General features: G+C 31.0%; 1 protein-coding gene across 1 annotated transcript in view; it reads left to right on the top strand.

The window, feature by feature from the left end:
- The first annotated feature begins 4,942 nt into the window (after positions 1–4,942).
- LOC129220849 (structural maintenance of chromosomes protein 4-like) overlaps positions 4,943–21,672 on the top strand; it is a 135,482-nt gene continuing 118,752 nt past the window's right edge. Inside the window, exons 1-4 of the mRNA XM_054855280.1 lie at positions 4,943–5,023; positions 12,657–12,799; positions 17,636–17,818; positions 20,475–20,648. Coding sequence (XP_054711255.1) covers positions 4,957–5,023; positions 12,657–12,799; positions 17,636–17,818; positions 20,475–20,648 — 567 coding nt within the window. The 5' untranslated portion in view covers positions 4,943–4,956. The remainder of the gene's footprint in view (positions 5,024–12,656; positions 12,800–17,635; positions 17,819–20,474; positions 20,649–21,672) is intronic.

The following is a 21,672-nucleotide window of genomic DNA, read 5'->3' as shown; positions in this document are numbered from 1 at the left end:
TTTGATCGGGATTTTGTGAAAGGTCCGTTTTGGTTGATCGGATTTTTGTGAAGGGTCCGTTTTGGTTGATCGGATTTTTGTGAAGGGCAGACTTAGATAAAATGAAAAGCTTTCTGCAAACACAAATCCTAACTGGAAAATTTTCTGCAAATAATTATTTTGTCTAACTCACCCTTGAATAAAAAATTAAATTTATATTCATATATGAAAGAGGCAAAAAAAAAAAAAAGTGCTTTAAATCATTCAATTTTTTTTTTTCACCAACTGAAGAAAACTGCCAAAACCATTATTTTTTTCACACATGTGCTTTAAAAGGCTTTTGGAGAAAGGCTTTAACAGAAATAAACTCTGGGATTTTCTTAAAAATTCCCTTAATTTTTTTTTTTAATCAACGTTAGCAGTTTGAAAAAAAATTTCTGCAGAGCCAAAAAATTTCTGCGAACCCCGTTCGCGCTTTCGTCTATATTATGCAAGCCTGGTGAAGGGTCCGTTTTGGTTGATCGGATTTTTGTGAAGGGTCCGTTAACGGACCCAAATATCCTCTGGCCAGACCCCTGTAAGTATAGGTTTATTAATTTATTTTTAAAAGCGTGAACGTGTTTAGATTCTTAATAGGTTGTTTAAAATGTTAATTTGCATCATTTACGAATGTGAATCTTTATTTTCTGAAATTAAAGTGAAATTTTCAGTTGATTATTTAAGTATAATTTTATTTATGTTTAAAAAAATTGTTAACATGTTGAGAACAACTTTTAATAATATATTTAAGATATTAATTTGCATTTTTTAATAATGTTAATCGTTATTTTCTGGAATTAAAGAGAAATTTTAAGTTGATTAAGCGTAAGTTTATTAATTTGTTTTTAAAAAGTGAACGCGTTGAGAATGACTCTTAATACTGTATTTAAGATGTTAATTTGCATCTTTTAAGAGAGTGAATCTTTGTTTTCTGGAATTAAAGTAAAATTTTCAGTTAATTATGTTAGCATAAGTTTATTAATTTGTTAACTGGAGTGCCCACCTGGGGGGGGGGATGTTTTAAGGGTATTTTTCTCTCTTTTTGGGGACTTTCTATTTGGGGGATATTTATGGTTTTTAGGGGGTGGGCCCTTGCTCTTAGGGGGGCACCCCTGTATTTAAGATTCTAATTTGCATCTTTAGAGAATGAATCTTTGTTTTCTGGAATTAAAGTAAAATTTTCAGTTGATTATTTTAGCATAAGTTTATTAATTTGTTAACTGGGTTGCCCACCTAGGGGGGGGGGATGTTTTAGGGGTATTTTCTCTTTTTTGGAGGGGGGCTTTAATTGGGGGGTATAATGGTTTTTAGGGGGGGCACCGCTGTATTTAAGATCTAATTTGCAAAATGTACCTTTATTTCTGGAATTAAAGTATAATCTTTAGTTGATTATTTAAGTTTATTTATTTATTTTTTGAGTCAAACTGGCCCTGTTTTAATATTTTCTTTTTTAGCTTGTATGTTAGAAAAATTTTGCACGTGTATTATCTGTAATAAAAATGATTTCAAAGCAAAGTTTTATTTTTTGTTATTTCTAAATTGGAAACAAGAAAATGTATTATACTTTATGATGAAGTTTTAAAAAAAATTCTACTCGTCATGCAAATCTAATAACAAATACGACTCATTATACCACCTTTAAGATTTCAACTATAAATAATTAAAAGTTTAAACCATGTGTACATTACATACAGAATTAATTTTTGCCGAAAATTTGTCTCTTTCGAAAAAATCTGTCGAAATAAAACAATATTTTAATGTTTCATTTTATATATAGCACAATTCCTAAATTAAAATATATAGACTCTAAAAAAGTACATTTGAATGTACTTAACATGTTTTTAAAGAAATGATATGTGGAACAAGTTTGATTTATTGTTTTGAAACGACGTTGAAAAATATGCAAACATGCATGCAATCGAAATGCCGGATTTAAATGCTTTAATATTTTTCTAAATCTAATATTTAAATCATGCCTTAGTATTCTATTGAATTCTTCTGATCAAAAATTTTACATTTTTTATCATGTCATGTAGAGACGTACCGAGTAGCACTTTGGCCGAGTAGCCGAGTACCGAGTACTCGGCCTTTCACTACTCGGCCGAGTACCGAGTTACCGAGTACTCGGCCTTTCACGACTCGGCCGAGTTACCAAGTACCAATTATGTTTTAACAAGAACCACCGACACACATGTGATGAATTTTGAACTTATTGGAATAGTAGTATAGACCTCCTTGTCCATATAATAGTTTTTAAAACTAAATTCCTGGTGAAATTTAATTACGCATTATATAAACAATTTTGTTTGTCAAAAATTTTACCAAAAAATGATTTTTAAAATTAAAAATAAATAAAAGGTATGATTAATCAAGTTGGAATTAAAACAATTTACAGTAAAATCCCTCTAATGCGGACACTAACAGGACAATTTTTTTTGTCTGCAATAGAGAGGTGTCCGCAGGACAGGGGTTTAATAATGTTATTTGCATCCAACTTTAGTCGGATGCCTTTAAATCCACGAGCTCCCATTTTGTGCATAGAAAAAGGAATTCCTTGTAACTTCCAAAACACGTATCTGCAGTGTTCCTACACTGTGCTTTTAACATTGTTTTATTTCCTTTAATTTTTTAGCAAAGGTATTTTTATATTTTTATAACTAATTTTTGTTTGTATCAAATATCCATTTTTAATATAAAAATTCCATATTTTCTATACTTGCCTTTTTTTGCATAATTTTTAATAAACAAGTTTAATAAACTTTGGGGACATTAAAAGAAAGATTTATACCACTGAAGCATTACAAACTTCATTATTCTCAAAATTTAAATTTGACTTATAAATTTTAATTGTAAATTATTGCAGAATATAATGTTTGCTTTTTTTTTAATATAAATTTTGGTATCCGTCTTGGACAATATTCAATTTTTTGCAACTACTCGGTATTGGCCGAGTATCTGATCAGAATTTGGCCGAGTACCGAGTACTCGGCAAATTGGCCGAGTATGCCGAGTACCGAGTAATTACCGAGTACTCGGTACGTCTCTAATGTCATGTGTGAACAGGGTTGGACAATGCCAGTGCGCAGTTCTTAATTTTTGGTAAAAGGTGCCGGTCAACTTCCCTGTGCCCTCCTCTTTTCTTACTGCGTATTTTTTATTGTTTTAATTTTTTTCAATTGAAAATCTTCAACCCCCCCCCCCTATTTTAACCTTTGTTATCTTCCATTTTCCTCTTACCCACTATAGAGGCCTTTGCCACTTCTTATTTTGAAAGATCATTGTTGCAAAATGGGGTCAGCAACTAAAAGTTTCTCTTTGTTCAGGCAGCTGACTGAAAATTGCCCCACAACCCAGACATCGTAATTGTCCTAATATTACCAATAAAAATATTTTCTCCAGGTTTTACCTTTTAATTAATTGGGTTTTTTGTTTTTATTTAGTTGGGGAGTTATTTGTAAATCAAACTTTTTACATTATTTAAACGCTTTTTCATAACTTGGCGGATTATTTTCATATTATTTAAAGTATGAAGTGAAAGGTATGAAGTCGCGCTTGAAACGAGCACGAGCACTGAGACCTCATGTCTATTGTACTGTCCCTGCTTAAACTACTAAAGGAGCCCAGTAACAGAAATAAATTTCAGCAGTTGCCTAACCGAAATTGTAGGCAGTGAACAGGGATCTACATTTCATATTATTTAGAGACGTACTCGGGACTCTGCCAAGTACTCGGTACTCGGTGGAATTTTGATCAGATACTCGGCCAATACCGAGTAGTAAAAAAATTGAACATTGTTGAAGACAGATTTTACAATTAATAAAAAAGTGCAATCATTTACAAGCCAAATTTAAATTTCGAGAATAATGGAGTTTCTTTTGCTTCAACAGAGTAAATCTTTATTTTCATGTACCCAAAATTAATATACGTATTCATTGAAAATGGGACAGAAAAGGTACATATCGGAAATATGAAATATTTACATTATTAAATGGATTTTTGCTACAAACAAAAATTATAAGAAATATAAAAACACCTTTGCTTAGAAAATAATAGCAAATAAAACAACGTTAAAAGCAGAAATGTGTAGGAACACTGCAGACACATGTTTTGGCATTATAAGGAATGCCTTTTACTGTGCACAAAATAAGAACTTATGGATTTAAAAGACTTCTGACATAAGTCGGATCTTTTTGTCGGATGTCTTAACATACATTAGCTCACATTTTAGGCACTGAAAAAGACGTTACTTGTAACGCAGAAATACGTGTCTGCAGTGTTCCTGCACATTTGGGATTTTAACATTGTTTTATTTGCTTTAAAAAATCATTAATGTTTGGTGGATTAGAACTATAATATATTGATATAATTTGTTTTAATTCCAACTTGATTAACCATACTATTTATTTGTTTGTTTATTTTTAATTTTTAAAAAACCTTTTTTGTAAAATTTTTGACAGAAACAAAATTTTTGAAAAAAATGCGTAATTAAATTTCAGCTGGTATTTTGTTCTAGAAACTTTTTTGGACATGGAGGTCTATACTACTATTCCAATGAGTTCAAAATTCATCACATGTGTGTTGGTGGTTCTTCTTAAAACAGAATTGGTACTCGGCCGAGTAGTGAAAGGCTGAGTTCTTCATACTTTTCCACTCGGCCAAAGTGCTACTCGGTACGTCTCTAATATTATTGCATCACTTTAACTATTTGAAGGACTTTTTTTTGCTTTAATAAAACTTTTAGTCTTGTTTAAAGGCTTTCTTCATTACAAAGTCCATTAAAAAATTGAAACATATGATATCACCAAACAAGTTGTAACTTTAAACTCCTTGATAACCCCCCATCCTAAATCTACAGAGATGACGAGCATTTATTATTTTTAAAATTCTATTTTTATTCACTATTCTTCTCATGTATTGTTAGATGCTTTCTTCTGAAACATGGCTACTCAAGAAGCATTGACCAGAGAAGAGTGTGGTTATTTCGAAGATGAAGATGGAACAATCAGTAAGTTACACAATTAAGAATGAAATCCATGTTTATGAATAAATTTCACAATTCATTATTTATGAGTATCTTAAACTGTTTTTTATTCCATTACAACAGTACCCGCACAGCGATGCCTATGCTAAAAATTTAAGGGAAGTCCGTTGAATAAAAAAAAAATTATCACCCCACCCCCTGATCTGAAATCGTCATTTTTCTTTAACTAAAATGCATACACATCTTTTAAAAAAAGACCTATTAAAGTTTCTTTAGAATTTAAAACTATTCGCCAAAGCATTAAATTAGATTTACAGTGTTCATGCTCAACTATTTGTAACCTGGGACCCAGGGACCCATTAATGAAATAGATTTGGGTCCTTTGGTGGAAAAAATAAGTCCCTTAAATTTTAAATAGAAAATCTTAAGGTATAAATGAATAATATAAAAATATTTATACTTAGGGAAGAAAACTATCCACATAGTGATTTAAAAAAGGTATGAAATAAACTAAATTGGTTAATTTTGCCCCTTTTTCTGCGATTATCATTGTAAAATTATTTTCAAATAGTACACTTGCAAGACTTAGCTATGTGAGAAGCTATTTGGTCAGTTACAATGAAATTAACTTAAAATTTACTTTAAAGTTGGATTTTACCATAAAATAAAAACCAAATACCTCTGATTGATTAAGCAAAAGAGCTCTCCCTTAACCTTTGTTTTCCTGAAATTTTTTCTAGGCGAAAAAAGCGAACAGCCTCTCCCCCCCCTCATGAATTATCAATTATCATTGGCAATTTCATATAAATAGAAAAAAATTGCGATCTCAAAAATGAAACACTCTTACATGAATGGGGAAATTGCTCATTTGCAATCTTAAATTAGTATATTTAACTTCATTTTGACGCTTTTAAGATATCTGTTTTGACTTTAGGGCTATTTTTAAAATTGGGCCATTTTAATCGCGCCATTTTCAAAATGTCGTGATCGATTTATACCTGACTTTTGCAAGTCCAAATAAAAATAGCCCCTCAGAAATAGATGAATTATTAGAAAAAAAAACAAGGTTTAAGTGCTTTTGTACAAAATTCAAGTATTCATAAGCAATTTAACAAGAAAAATGTGAAGTTCAGAACTTTGTGTTTAGTGCAATCAGGAAAATGTTTTTTTCTCCAATCCTTTTATTGAGGATGCAAAATAATGAGTTTCAAAAGTAATTCTGGTTACATGAATGCAAAATAGATATCATTTTACTGTACAGTTGTCTTGTATTAATCCTGAGGATTGCATTGATACCTTATTTCTAGTCTTTATTGCTGTTTTCAGGAATTTCCCCAAGATAATAGTTGAGGGAGAACTTATTGTTAGAATACAGTACAATGAGCTATTAATGAACATGCCATATTTTGCTTCCTGAACTCTCCTCAGGAGGTCACTGTAAGCTCCAGTCTTATCACTAGAATTCTATTGACTAGTCAACAATAGGGGTGTGTTTGAATAGCTGATAAAGAGATAGGGTCATTTTAATCCATTTCTGTTGATTCTCCTGGTCATTGAAGCTCTAAAGCATTTACTAAATATATCTTCAGCATTTTTCCCAATTTTTTTTTCTGTTCTTATCTTTTGGGTGTTCTGGGTCCCCAGGACTCAAATTTTCATGGAAGTTGCATCCCTTTCCTGCGAATTTGCATAAAAAACCCACTATTGCATGTAAACGCGAACCCTGGATTTATAGTTGCTTAAAAACTTTTTAGTGAGTGAAGCGGTTATTTCTGCAATTTAAAATGTTTCGCGAACATAACAAAAAAGACATCAAATAATATCTTTAAAATGTAAAAATATTCCGCAACTCTATTGTTTATTGCTAAACTGGCCCAGCAACCATGCTACCGTAACCTAGTTGTTAGCGGGCGAAGCGAACTCCGATTGATTAGCTATCCCAAACGTCTAACAAAAGAAAAAAAAATCCTGTGGGACATTTGAAAATCATCGCCAGAAAAAGTAAAAAAATAGAGAATAAATTGTATATTTCATTAGGTTAAAAAAAAAAATATCAAAAGTTTCTTTGGAATTCAATACAATTCGCCAAAACATTGGATCGCATTTACGGTTGCTTCAAAACAATAATCCTACACTGGATTTTTCAGCGCCTAATGCTCCAAGTGTCCACGCTACCAAACTCCAGTCCTTTTGCGAGTGAAGTGGATTCTTATACCTTGGCAATAATAAATGTTTCGCCAAACAAACAAAAAGTATGAAATCACATTAACAGAACAAAGCAAACTCTGGCCGATAAGCGATCCAGTCTTTCTAACAAAAACGTTTAAACAAAAATTCACCAGCAGAAAAACAACATAATTAAAAAACATGGTACATCTAGGACAAAAAATAAATCCCGTATACCCTGTATGAAAAAAGAATTTATCTATACAAAAGCTATCGTTTGTGGAAAGGGAAAAAAACCCTAGAATCCCCCCTCCCCCCGTTCACTTCTGATGTCAACTAATCAATAATCATTCTTTAACTAAAATGCATCAACACTCTTCGAAAACCTAAAAATAATCCTTTAAAATTTAAAATAGTTTACCAAATAAACAAAACTTACATTTGCAGTAGCTTTCAAATGTAAAATAGTTTCGCAACTCCATAATTCATCGCCAAATTCACCAAGTGACTTTCTAATTAAAAAGAAAATCAATTAACATACGCACAATGAACTTAAAATAAAGTAATAACAGTAAAATATTTATGAGCAATAAAGGAAACTTTCCCCAAAATGTTTAAACAGAAAATCATTGAAAATCGTTTGGAAAATGAACCTAGTATTATAGTTGAAAACTGTCTGGAAAGTGGACCAAGTGTTATAGCTTTTTCTCGAAAGAGAAACCTTGAAAATTGACTTAATTAGAATCCTTATATCTCCTGTTCTAATTAAATGAGTGAGATGGAACAAACATCATCTTGTTCAGGAAGAAAAACCCTTTCCAACGATATATAATGCTAACGGGTGGGGCTTTTTTTACCCCCTAATTAGGCAAAATTTAGCTTAATTAGTTAATTAGAAAAAACTAATTCAAAATTTATAATTTCAGCTTCAAGTTGCACGGGCCTGGGGTACGTTTGAATTTTTGTGCCAAGTTTCAGGGCTGTAGGTGCTATCGGGTATTCTGGCCATCGGGTACAAACAGGGGCGGCATTTCAGCATTTTATTTGGGGGGTCGAGTTTCCTAAATATGTATTACCGTGCGGTACAAAACACACATTAGCTAATAGGAAGTGCTCATAAAATCGGTTTAATATGAATAAGAAATAGCGTTTAGAAACAATTAAAATTTTGATTCGTTTTCTAATAAGTTATCATACAAAACATCTCGATACTAAAGTATTTATACCTTTTGGGAAAATTTTAATGCATGATTTTTGGAAAAATGGAAGAGCAGGGAATCGTGTTACTAATCTATCAGTGCCCAGTGTCGAGCTGTTTTACCAGTACAGCTAAATAGGAAAGATTTTTTTTTTTGCCCATTGTACTTCGAAAATATAATTTTTTAACTTCCTGAGACATAAAAAAAAAATCTTTCGCTACTATTAGCTGATTGGAACAGTTAAGAAATAATTGAAGTAACAAAGTTATGTAAGAAAACACTCTTTATATCTTACTCTTCAAAATAACCCTGGCAACTTCAAAAAATGTGAGGGGCTTAATTTTTCATCATTGAATAATCTAGTCTCGTCGACGCTCTCAGTTTCAATGAGATGTCATCTACCTCTAGCTCTGTTATTCACTATTCCAGACTGATGAGTTCATAAAAAGACGAAACTACAGTCTCTGGATGTGATAACCGGTCTGTCGGTATATTGCTTGTAATTTTTTCTTGCCTCATGCTAAAAATTTTACTCATAATTGAAACATTTTATTTTTCGTTTTCAAAATCCAATCCAGATAATATAGAGCCAACCATACAGAAAAATATTTATCACCAAATCTTGCGTTAATTTTATTCGATTTTCAGTTTCATTTGTAGATTGAACTATAGTAGTACGAACGCACAGATCAATTGTAGATTGAACTGTGGCTTGAATAGTCCGTAAATTAAGGGTAGCGGATTGAAAATGTTTTGATAGAGTAAGGCATTTTTCAAAAACTTTTCTCAATACAAACAAATTGAATAAAAATTCTAACAAAGTCATACATGCTAAAGGGCATGAGCTTTTTCGCCATTGAAAGAATCGTTTTTCAATAATTTTTCTAGTCATCAAATCACTGCTTTGAAGTTATAGAGAAATGTTTTTATGGTTTTAACTCTTGAAGACCATGTTGTGTCACTCCGAGATTACATAATTATAGAGCCCCATAAAAGGTATTTTTTGATACTTTTTTTATTTTATTTAATAAGCACATGCATTTTTAAGAAGTTACTATGAAAGCATATGATGCATTGAGCACCTGAAACGTGTTTCTAGCAAAGGAAAGCGATGAACACTCATTAAATAAATATACACTTAAAAAATGGGCGTAAAAGTGAATGTAAAATATCAAGGACTTTTCTTGTGAAAACCATGCAGCCACACCACCTCCTATTGGACATACCATCGTTACACTGGGCACACAAGTATGAAACATTTAGCCTACACGAGGAAATGTCTTCTTTAGTTAAAATTAACCATGGTTCGCTATCAGTTTTCTTTGTTTCGAAAAGGCCGGAAAATACTTCATGAATTTCTAAGACATCATCCAAATAACGAAAAACCCTTTTTCCAGTCTGGGAATGTGTCGAGTTTCATCAAATAGTAGTTACTAAGAACCAGCGAGATTTTTTTTAATGAACATTGATTTCCGACTTACATAAATTAAATTCACCCATTTTCTATCATTCTGCTCAAAAAATTTGGGGGTGCGACCGCCCCCTCTTGACCCCCCTATTTACCGCCCCTGGGTACAAAGAAACAAAGAAAGAAACAAACAAAAATCATCATTTTTATATATTTAGATAATGAGTCGAATCTTTAAATCCACGAGTAGGCACGAGCATGCAGGTTGCGGTTAATGGAATTTTCTGTAACACTGATTATCCTGTTTAGTATTGAAATTTTTTAAGTGTTTCATGCATTGAAAGGTATTAAGTGTTTCATGCATTGAAAGGTATTAAGTATGCTTACCTTTTTTTTTCTTTAAAAAAGAAAAACCTGAACTAATGTCATATGCCCCCCCCCCCCCTCCGGCGACTTTTTCCTGTTAATGCCAAAAAAGCGTCGCCAAGAAAATGATGTATGATGACATACGACGTACATCTTTCTTAGCAATGCTTTTTTAGCTCCAGCAGGTAAATTCAGATAAAAATACATGATCAAAACACAATATACATTAAAGCAACATAAAACCACAGCAAAAAAACATCGTGAATATATGCTTCAAAAATATCAGAAACTAAAAAGTTTTTGTACTCAAAAAAAAAAAAAAACTAAAAGTTATTTAAAATGTTTAAATTAACACATTACTATTGCTGTTCACCAAGAAAAGATGTACCTGTAAGAATAAAAGCTTTTTACCAACATGCATTTCATCGAACAAAAACTTTTCTCATTCTCTACTAAAAAAGAGCACAGCAGTTCAAATTGCAATGTTTTAAGTGGAAAAGATCCCCAAAACCAATCACAAACATAAAAAAATCAGAAAGTAAATTATGAACTGAAATGCTACTAAATTAGCAAAAACTATAAGAGTATTATTTTACATTTTTACTTCCTTTTAGAAAAAAGGAAGTATTATATTCGCAAAAAAATTTTCACTCAAAAATCGACCTTAATTTCCATTTTGCTCGCCCCCAAATGAATGTTGAGTTTTTTTTCCACACGACCACACGTTCATATATACCTAAGAATGTATAAATGCCCAAAATATCCATTTTAACGATTCCCGAGTTAATTACAACAAGTTTTCTCATGACCTCTGTATGTACGTATGTGCGTATGTATGTCGCGGTAGGGTATATCCTAGAAAGTTGAAATTTGGTACGTAGACTCCTAGTGGGGTCTAGTTGTGCACTTCCCCTTTTGGTTGCATTCGGGTCTTTATAAACGTGTTTTTTGCCCCTTTTCAATGCAAACTAAAGTGGTGTTATAATTTGGCAAATACTTGGTAATATTTATCGCCAAGTTTTGTTGCCAACTTGGCAACAAACTTGGCGATTTTTAAAATTTTTTTTAATCTGGTTTCAATGTGGCTATTGTTGGTAATATTAAAAGAGTTAACTCTTGAATCACATAAAAATTGTAATAATGGGAAAATAACATTAAATTAATTTAAAAGGAAGTCATGTGATGCACACATCAGCTCGTTAATACTATTTCAGCCAAAAAATGCAAAATTATTCAAATTTCGCTGTATGAAAAGTAGCAATGTCTCGAAAGAACATCCCAAACATAAACAATACAAAAATATCATGCATCAAGTTGCTATCCAGAAATGCTTTCAAAATACCAAAAATATCTACTTTATTTTACATAAAATAACACCTTCATATTTTTATAAAATGCTAGAGTCAACATTTTCAGTTATTCAGTACCTACTAAAGGGATGTACGTTTACGGAAATGAGAAATTTCTAAAAATATGCATTGAAATGCTTAAATCAATCACAAAAGAATGAAGAATTTTCCTAAATAATTCTTGAGATCAATAAGAATTAACTTTCAGAATAAAATAACCGTACTATTTATGTAAAATAAATTTACATGCAATAAAAATAAAGTTAAAAAAACTATGAAAAACCCTCAAAATTTTGTAAAAACATCAAGAATTTCGAAAGTAAGAATTTTTTTTTGAATTCTAAAAAAAAGAACTTATTTTTTCATTGTCTAAATCTACACATTCAGCCTGAAACTACTAATAAATAAGGAACTAATGTCAAGAATGAAAGTACAACAACATATTGTAATCAAACAATGGTGCTGCACAGAGACATCCCTATGTTTGATTTTACTTTAAATTCTTGGTCAAGTTAGAAGGAAACTGGCATTTTCTAATATTTACACATCAAAAAAAAAAAAAACAACAACTTCTGAATTTGAAAAAAAAAAAACACAAACTTTCCTATGAGGTACATTGCACAAAAAAATAAGAATAATGATAAGATGCATACCAACATACATACAAAAGGTAAAGAGTTTGAACATATCTAGATTGCCTTTGGGTTGCCAAACATAGGTTAGTTTTGACAAAAATACCATTTTTTAAAAAAATTATTGCCTCATTGGCAAAAAAAAAAACTTGCAAAAATTTGAATGTCGCCAAATTGGGGGGGGGGGGGACACATGACATCTGAGCCAAAAAATCTTTATTGTTCCACAAAAATTTTTTCACTCATTTTTACTAGTCTGCAGACGAAATGACGTTGAAAATGTTGCTATAGTCTATAAAAAAAATTTCTTTTGATATAGAAGAAAGTTTTTTGTAAATGATTGTTTCAACTGTTAAACTGGTCTTTTTCGAATTATTAATTTTAGTGCAAGTAACCTGATATAAATAGCTAATGCTACATTAGAAATATTATGTTGGTATACGGGTACGTAGGATCTTGAATGTTTTGATGTTTATTTCATTTTTTTCTTGGATAAGTAGGTATGTTATTCATTGTTTAAATTTTCTTCTTTTGTAGGGATTGAAGATCTTGTCATTCAACCAGCTCGTCCCCCTACTTTGAGTTATGATGCCCCAGAATCTAGGCTAATGATAACTGAGTTAATCGTAGAGGATTTTAAGTCTTATGCAGGAAAACAGACTCTTGGTCCATTTAACAAGGTAAATTTATTTCATCTTTCATTTTCTGTTTACCATAAATCAAAATAGTGTACATGAATTTCTTTTATTGTCAGTTTCTTTTTTAAAATGTAATTTTAAATTTAATGAAGCTTTAATTGCAAATGCTAAGCAAAATAACATGTTATACTCCCCCCCCCCCTTCCTCCTTTTTCTTTCTACGGGAAGCAGCAAAGCAATGGGTTATAAGTTTAACATGTCTGTGTGTCTGTGGCATTTTAGCTCCTACATGAGATTGGAGTACCGAGTTTGATCATTCTTTTTCGTTCAAGAGGTGACTTGATTGAGAATGTTCTTAACTAGATCTCATCTTTGTTGGACTTTAACTAAAGGAAATATTAATTTAAACCCAAATTAGCCTTTTGTATTTTGGTAGTGAAAACTTACTCCTACATTTAAAGTATAGTACCAATCAAGCAAACAATTTTTTCTGCCTAATGATGGAATTTGTTTGGAACTTCCAAGTTATATAGAACTATAATTCTAACTTTTTCTGTTATATATGAGTTTTTTTCAAAACTTTAACTATGGGTAGTACTATAACTCAAAGTAATGTTATTAAATTTGTAATATTTTGGTGCAAAAAAAAGGCTTAAGTTTTTAATGGTTTCTGCACATAAGTTTTACATGATATTTTTTTGAAAATTATTTTCTAAATCATAGATTAAAGAAAAATACATTGATAATTAAATATATGCTCTTATATTTTAAAACTTGTGCAATTTCTTTTTTTAATTCATATTTTTAATATAATACATTTTATAACTATTGTAAGCAAAAACTATAGTAGGTAGGACAATTTTTGAAATAAATTATTGGCATTTTCCTAAAGTAGCTTTTGTTGGCAATTTAGTTTTAGATCACGAAATGGAACCATAGTCAAAGGAAGAAAATCTTCACAAAACTGTAAAAACTCTCAAATATATTTATTTTTCCTTCAATTCAAAAGTTGTCCATATATTACATTTAAGTCAATTATTGCACTACATTTGGAACACTTTTATTTGCACACACGCATAAATGTTGAAACATTTTGTTACTATTATATTAAAAAAAAAAAAAAAAAAACTCCAGAGTACAAATTGAAATTTTTAATGAAGAATGTAAGTACTATGTAACTACAGGGTGCGGAGAAAATTCCCACAATTTTATTAGATATTTCAATAGTCTGTAACTAACACATAATTCAACAAATCAACAAGTTAAAGCAATAAAAACTCTTTATTGAAACAATAATAATAACATTAAACAAAAAAATTATAACAATTGTTCAAAATTGACTCCTAAGGCTTCAATACATTTATGGAGCCGCAGTCTGAAATTGCCGACGATGCTCGCGCACGGATCCACTGTTATCTCATTCCAGGCACGCCTCAGAGCCGTTTTGAGCATAGACTAATAATAAGAGTAGACCGAGCTATGGCAACCCTTTTGCTGCTCATAAACCAAACCATGTGACTGGTGGATATCCTAGCAACAGCGGGCGTTAATCGTAGCAGACGATCAACGCCAGCGCGAAATAAAATAAATAGAATTGATGGAACACGGAAGAATGATCTTTTATGGAGTCCGATTTGTAAATTTGTTATTCTAAGTTGTAAATATTTTGTTAATGTAGCGAGTTTTTAGTTTAGATAGTATTGTGCATTTTCTTTAGTCAATTTCAATAACTCTCTAAGCAATAAAAGATGCAAGCGACCAAGAAGAATCAGCAAACGGTAAGATTTTTACCTACAGTTTCAATTTAAGATACCGATTAGTACATTTTTGCGTTAACGCAAAACGTTTACGCCATTTCGTTCACGCCAACGCTGACAGCACCAAATGAAATAAAAGTTACCGAAAACTGATCAAAAACTATTACTAATGTCAAAATAATGCATAACTAAAAGAAAAACAGTTCAATCTCTGCACCTGGAAGTTTTTTTTAATGAAAACACGTTGTCTTAAAATACATGTCGAGTGCCAAACTATAGATAATGCTGCCATCTAGCAACCCTGCTGCCAAAGTCTTCGCCAAGCCCTTCCACTAGTCACATGATACATCTATGAACCAATTTTCTTCATCAGCAAGAATGAGAAAGCTCGGTCTACTCTTATTATTAGTCTATGGTTTTGAGCATGTCGACCGTGGCGTATCGTTTTCCCGAGATTTTTTCCTCTAAGATGACCACACTGAGTAATCCATCGGATTGAGGTCTGGTGAGTTAGGGGGCCAAACATCCTTGTCCCAAAAACCTGGGAACAGATCTTCGTAGATGGCAATCGTCGATCGGGCCGAATGCGCATGAGCCCAGTCTTGTTGGAGTGTGAATCCATCTTGGCCAAAGTGTTCTGTTGCCCATGGCCTTAGTACATCGCATAGAACCCCTCCCCCCCCCCCAAATGATTAAACCTCAAATACTTTTGATGACAATAAACAATATGTGCCAAATAAATGGCCAACATACGATTTTAACGCCAAAAAAAAAAAGTTTTAAACAAAATTGTGGGAACTTTCTCCGCACCCTGTAGATTAAAATCAGCTGTATAAATAAGTTACATGTATATTTATACAAACATGTTTACTTTGAATAAATATTCAATATAAAATATAACTTTGACATATTGTAATCTGTTTTTTTGATATTTTCTCACAAAATACAATTTTTTTTGAAAATGTAGTTTTGGACACTTTTGGGCAGTTTTGAACACAAAGGTTTTGGACAGGACGTGGTTTTTAGTGTAGTGTCCAAAATCTTGCCAACCCTGTCAAAAACGTTTGGCATAAATTGAAGAAAAAGTTTCGAAAAAATGCTCTTTCAAGTAAAACCAAGTTGGTGGCACCTATAAATTTTGTTTAATCTAATATTGACCCAAATGTTTTTAAACATCTTGTATATAGTATGCCAGATCAATTGTACACTGTTATTAAAGCTAAAAGGGATGCTACAAAACATTAACTGCTATTCACTTTATATTCATAGGCAACATTTTTGCATAAAATAAAATATTCTAATAGTTTAAACCATATAAATTTTATTCTGATATTTTCATATGTTTCATAAAGATGTAATATTTAATGTTATATATTATTTCTCTAGCCTGCTTTTCTATCGCTACGTGAGATTTTTTTAATTTCTCAATCAAATTCCATGATTTACTTCTCATTTTAAAGCTTATTGTGCTGGCTAATAACAAAAAACAGACCCACAGTCTTTTTCTTTTTGTGTTAAAAAAAACCGCTTTTTTCTGGTTTTTTATTATACACTAGCCGCCTGCAGCGACCAGCTGGTTTGCCTGCTGGTCTGTAGCTTGCGGCAGCTGTGTGGCTTACTTGTCATTTTTACTTGTAAGCCAAGATTGCCGCCTTTGGCAGCTGTTTAAATAAATTTGGTAGCAACATTAGATAATCTATATCTGTATGAATATTAATTTGAATGTAATATTTTCTTTATCTCCAGCTGCATTATGTGCCCTTCACCTTTTTACGCCAAGATTGCCGCCTTCGGCAGCTTCTATCTACCAATACGATCTATCTATAAATTTCTCTATTTATTTTAACCTAACTTTTCATTCCCTAACAAAAACAAAAAATCACTCAAAAAACCATGCACTTTATTTAATTAAATAGTACAAGAAAAAAAAACCTCTCTACTATATTCCCCGTAATGTGCAAAAAGTAGAGATTCTCCCTTCCAAAAAAAAAAGTTTTTCTTGAATTAAATGTGCACAAATATGTAACATAAAATAGATACAGCAAACCGACTGGTGGGAGTTGGTCGGGAAAAGAGAGAAATGAAATTCTTAAAAAAAAAGGTAAAGTAAAAACAAACGCTTCCATTAGATCACATGGTCATGACATCATAAAATATACGATAAGCAGTAGTTGAAAAAAAGATAAGAAGCGACTAAGGTTTTGTTTTGTTCAATATTGAATCGAAATCCAGGTTGTGACGTCAGCAGCATAAAAAAAGATTTTTTTTTGACCAATACGTGAAGATATGTTTTTCAGCATTTAAAAAATAGTAAAAAAAACTAGGCTGTGTGGATTTGAAAACTTTTCTTTTCTGAAGAGGGCGAAATGTTTTTACTATAACCAACTTAAATTTTAGAAAAGAGGAAGGAAGTTTTTATGCTTTTCGCGGATGAGTTTAGAAAAAAATTAAACGTAGGAAAAAATGCAAAATAAAGATTTTTTAAAAAAATTCATAAAAAATACAAAAATTGCTCCACCTTCAATTTTTTTTTTCATCATATTTGAAACTAAATTTCCTTCATTTTAGTACAAGAAATATTTTTTTGGCTCATTATTTTCGGGATTTAAAGGGTAAAAAATATGAAAAATTGCTAAAAATCACATAAAACATTAAAGAACTTTTTTAAAATGCAAATATCAAAAATTGAATCCTGACGTGCCCTCCATCCGCAAAAAATTGCATCTGTGTACCAAATTTCATTTTTCTAGGCCTTACCGTTTTCCCGGGATGTGCGCCATACAAAAATCTCATTTTGTTATACGTACAGATTATTTCAATGAATTGCATTTCTAAAAAGGAAAATTTGAAAAGTGCATTCTGTCCATTGAACTCCGAGATTTTAAACTTTCATTATTATTTTTTAATTTCAAAAAATTCTGTCAAATATTGTTATTTCTTTGTTTTTATTCTGTTCAGGAAAGGAGAATCACAAGGTCTGAATGTTAGCTATATTCGCAATTGTGTAACAGTCTTTTTGTGACAAACTATGACTGCAGTGAAATATTTCACAATCCTAAAGGCAAATGGTAATGATAATAATATTGCTTTTAAAATGTTTCTTTTTTTTTTCCTTTTGTAGCATTTCACTTCTATAGTTGGACCAAACGGAAGTGGAAAATCAAATGTTATTGATTCTTTACTGTTCGTGTTTGGAGCCAGAGCTCGAAAAATTCGATCAAAGACTATTAAACAATTGATTCATGACAAAGGAGGTCGCAAAAGGTGCTCTGTCACAGTTAATTTTGCTATAATAAGAGATGAGGTATGTAAATAATTTTCTCTATATTGTTTTTATGAAAAATTGTTGTGAATATGTGAATTGTTTTACGGTATACTGTATTCTTTTGCATATTGAATGTTAAATTTGATAAAATTACCACTTAGCAACTGGCTTCCTTCAATAGATTTTAGTGCTTTGTGATGATAATCCCAAAACTTACAGATTTGTTGGATCTCCCAAATTTTGCATGATATAATATATCAGGTTAATTCATTGTTTAGATTAAAAAGCTGATCATGTTGTAAGGAAGTCCTCAAACAAGGTTTGTACGCCGTTTGAAAAACCTTGAAAAGTGCTTGAAAAAAAAAGTTTATTTTCAAGTGCTTGAAACCTTGAAAAAGTTTCTTAGTGTTTGATTTCTTTCAAAAATAATCAGATTGTGCTTAGAAATTTTAAAAAAGTATTTCACCAATGCAATTTTCTGAATATTTGTTCAATATGCAACATCGCGAAAAATTGCTTCTGTGTTTGGAATTTCAATCCTTTTGCATCTTGTAAATATTTTGATGATTTTTTCAATCGGAAGCTATTTTGGCGTATGGTACCTTAGATTAGTTTATTTTTTTTTAAATTTCAATAATTAACAGTAGAATTATTTTGGAAACTATGACACCATTGAACTTATTCGGATTTCGTGGAAAATTGCTCTTGTGTTTGAAGTTTCAATCTTTTTGCATCCTGCAAATATTTAAATATTTTGGCTAATTGAATGTTTTTTTCTTATATGAACACAGAGATTAATTAATGGAAATATTAAATGGAAGAATAAAAGTTAAAGTAATACTTTTAAAATGAAAAGTTATTTAGGGAAGAAAAGAATTTCAATTATCTGTAAAAATACAATCATAGGCCGCAAAGTGCTTGATAATAGCTTTCGTTTTGTGTACAACAAGAAATGTTGTAATTAAGCAACATAGACTTAGCGATGAGTGTGCGAAGCGGGATCGCAAACTTTAACAAGAACTGATTTTGCCAGATTCTAATGTCCTAAAGTTTGAAATTGAGTAGGAAACTTTCAAACCATAGAGTAAAGCGCTAAAACGATGTAAAAGTTTATTTTAAAGGGGTTCATTATTTCAGATTTTTTGAAAAACTTTTAAATTTAAACAATTGAGCACCTATCATTTTAACTTAAAGTTTGTATTTTAAATATGAAGTTGAACTGTAGTTTTATAAAGTTGAATTGAAAAGTACATCATTTTCTTTGTCTGCTAAAATAATTAAGGTATGTAACGGGTGATTGTATTTTGGTGATTCACTGGAAATCCAGTAGTGTTTGTTATGCTTTTACATACCTACGATTTTCCTCCTTTTGCTCAAATGTTCAAAATTACTACTTTGCTAGGTTGTGGGCACTTGGAACAGCATACTGGAAGAGGCTGTAATTAGCAAAGGGGTAGATAGCTTAAGGAGAATCATTTATCTTCATTGGGGTCTAATAAATTGACTAGGAGCAGCCTAGATAAGCCCAATGCCTGTTGCCGGTTATCAACATTTTGACATAATAATCTGTTTTTATATAAGAAATAACTGTATGCATTATCAAAAGTTTTACATGTGTTATTCCACGCCAACTGAAACCGCAAAATGTTTTTTTGATTTTTAAGCAATACCCTTCTGTTTGATATTATTTTGAAGGAAATTTATTGAAGTTTCTGGATTGAATAGCTGTTTTTGACTGACATGCATAGTTATGTTTAAAATTTAAGAAAAAGAGACATTTCTAATTTTAATTTTTAATATTTTAAAAAAATTTTAAAAATGTTTTAAAAAATTAAAAATGTTGTTTTAAAATTAATTATAAAATTAAAAATGTTTTTTAAAACACGGGACAATAACTTTAAAACATAGTGATTTTTCATACAGTTTCATTTTATGCATGAAGGTTCGTTGTGTCTTAGTTCATGTGTGTGCAATGATTTTCTTCATTCAACAGTATATTTTTATTTTTTAAAATTAGAAACCTTTCCAGAAACAAATTTGTTCCTTCTGTTACAAATTTTGAAATAATGTTACTTTATGTAAAATTGAATAGTTTAATCATATTTTGTAATAATTTAAATTTTTTTTCACTAATTAGAAGAAATATAGCCGTAACAGAGGGACATGGATGTGTAACAGAGGGGACACAGCTGGAATGTCCTCTTTGTTGCAGCTTGACATTAGATTTTTTAATAAAATCTCACTTGATGACACTGCTCATAAGGCATTCTGGGAATGTATAAATGGGTAGTAACATCTTGTTTAAACCAGTTTCTTCAGTGTTTTATCACATCAGGGTTTGTACGCTCCTTACAAACTCTTAAAACTTTTAAGAAAAGAAAATTCAAGCCCTCAAATTCCTGTATTTTATTACTATCTCCTTACAAGCCCTGCTTTTTTTTTTTGTAGAAAATATTTAACTGTATTTAGTCTATCAAATCTTAAGTATTCCTCCTTCCCTCCAATATTATGTTCTTCACGTTTCTGCTAAAATACCCCTCTTATTGTTAAATTTAATAACCATCACAGATTTTCACTTGTTCTCAAATGCAAAAATTCCAGATACGCCTGTTTAAAGGTACAATCTATAAAAAAAGTACTTTTATGAAAATGTTACGCCTTTATAGATTAATGTTATCTTTTATACCGTTTTTAGGGAGAAGGATATTCAGTTATTCCCGACTCGAGGTTTATTCTTTCAAGAACAGCTTTCATCGATGATACTTCATATTATGAAATTATGCATAAACGAGTTCCATATAAAGAAGTCAATCGTACTCTGAAAGCATATGGAATTGATATGGATCATACTAGGTTTTTAATATTGCAGGTAAAAAATTATTTTATATTTTAACGTGTTTAACTTATTGTAAATATTTTATGGATTGATCTTGATGTTAAAAGGTACTAGATTGTTGCTGAACAATCTGAAAAACCAAGTATAGAAAATGTAGAATTTATCAAAGAAAAAAATTTTTTTTTTGCAATTGGTGTAGGATAATTCAAATTCATTGTGCACCAAAGTATTTCATATTATTTCTCTTTCATAAAACTATAAAAATATATGCAGGACAATTATATCAGTAACATCAATTAGTGGGAATATTTTGATGATAGCAATTTATGAAAATGAACTGGCAAATAATGATTGGATTAATTTCAGTAAGTTTGTGCGTTTTGAACTTAGAAATCTAACTGGCATTTAGGAAGCAGAATACTTTTTTAATAGTAAAATTTTTAAGCATATTTCTAAAAAGTAAAAATGAAATAGACAGCGTATATTTTTAAATATTAAGCTCTTTTTTTAGTTTTGTAAGAAAATGTAACTAATAAACTGCATTTTAATTGGCAAAAATTCAATATTTTCTAATTTTCTCTGAAAAAAATACTGGAATTTTTTTCTCACATGGTTTTAAAATTTTACAAGGTGTGGCTATTAAATAACGAGACTGACACTGTTGCAGAACAAATGCGCCTGCACCAAACGCCAGCAACTAACATTTGTTATCCTAAAGCCCTCCTTTTAAAAGCAGTACCTCTTGCTTTTGTTAAAAAATCAGTATAGTCATAGCTTTCATTCAAATTAGTGTGGTGTTTTTGTTTTGCCGGGAAAATGTCGATAGAGCAACGTATCGTCGTGAAATTTCACATGAAACTTGAAAAACCCGCTACTGAAACATATAATTTATTGAAATAAATGTACAGCAATGAATGTTTATCTCCTGCATTTGTTTATGAGTGGTTTAAACATTTTAAAGATAGTTGAAAAGACATTCCAGATAATTCCCGCTTGGGTTGCCTTTCCACGGCATAAACGGAAAACAATATTGAAGCAATCAGTAATTTGATTTGAT

The sequence above is a fragment of the Uloborus diversus genome, chromosome 4 (genome assembly GCF_026930045.1).
Source record: "Uloborus diversus isolate 005 chromosome 4, Udiv.v.3.1, whole genome shotgun sequence".
In the NCBI taxonomy this organism is placed as follows: Eukaryota; Metazoa; Arthropoda; class Arachnida; order Araneae; family Uloboridae; genus Uloborus; species Uloborus diversus.
This window is presented reverse-complemented; position numbering and strand designations above follow the sequence as displayed.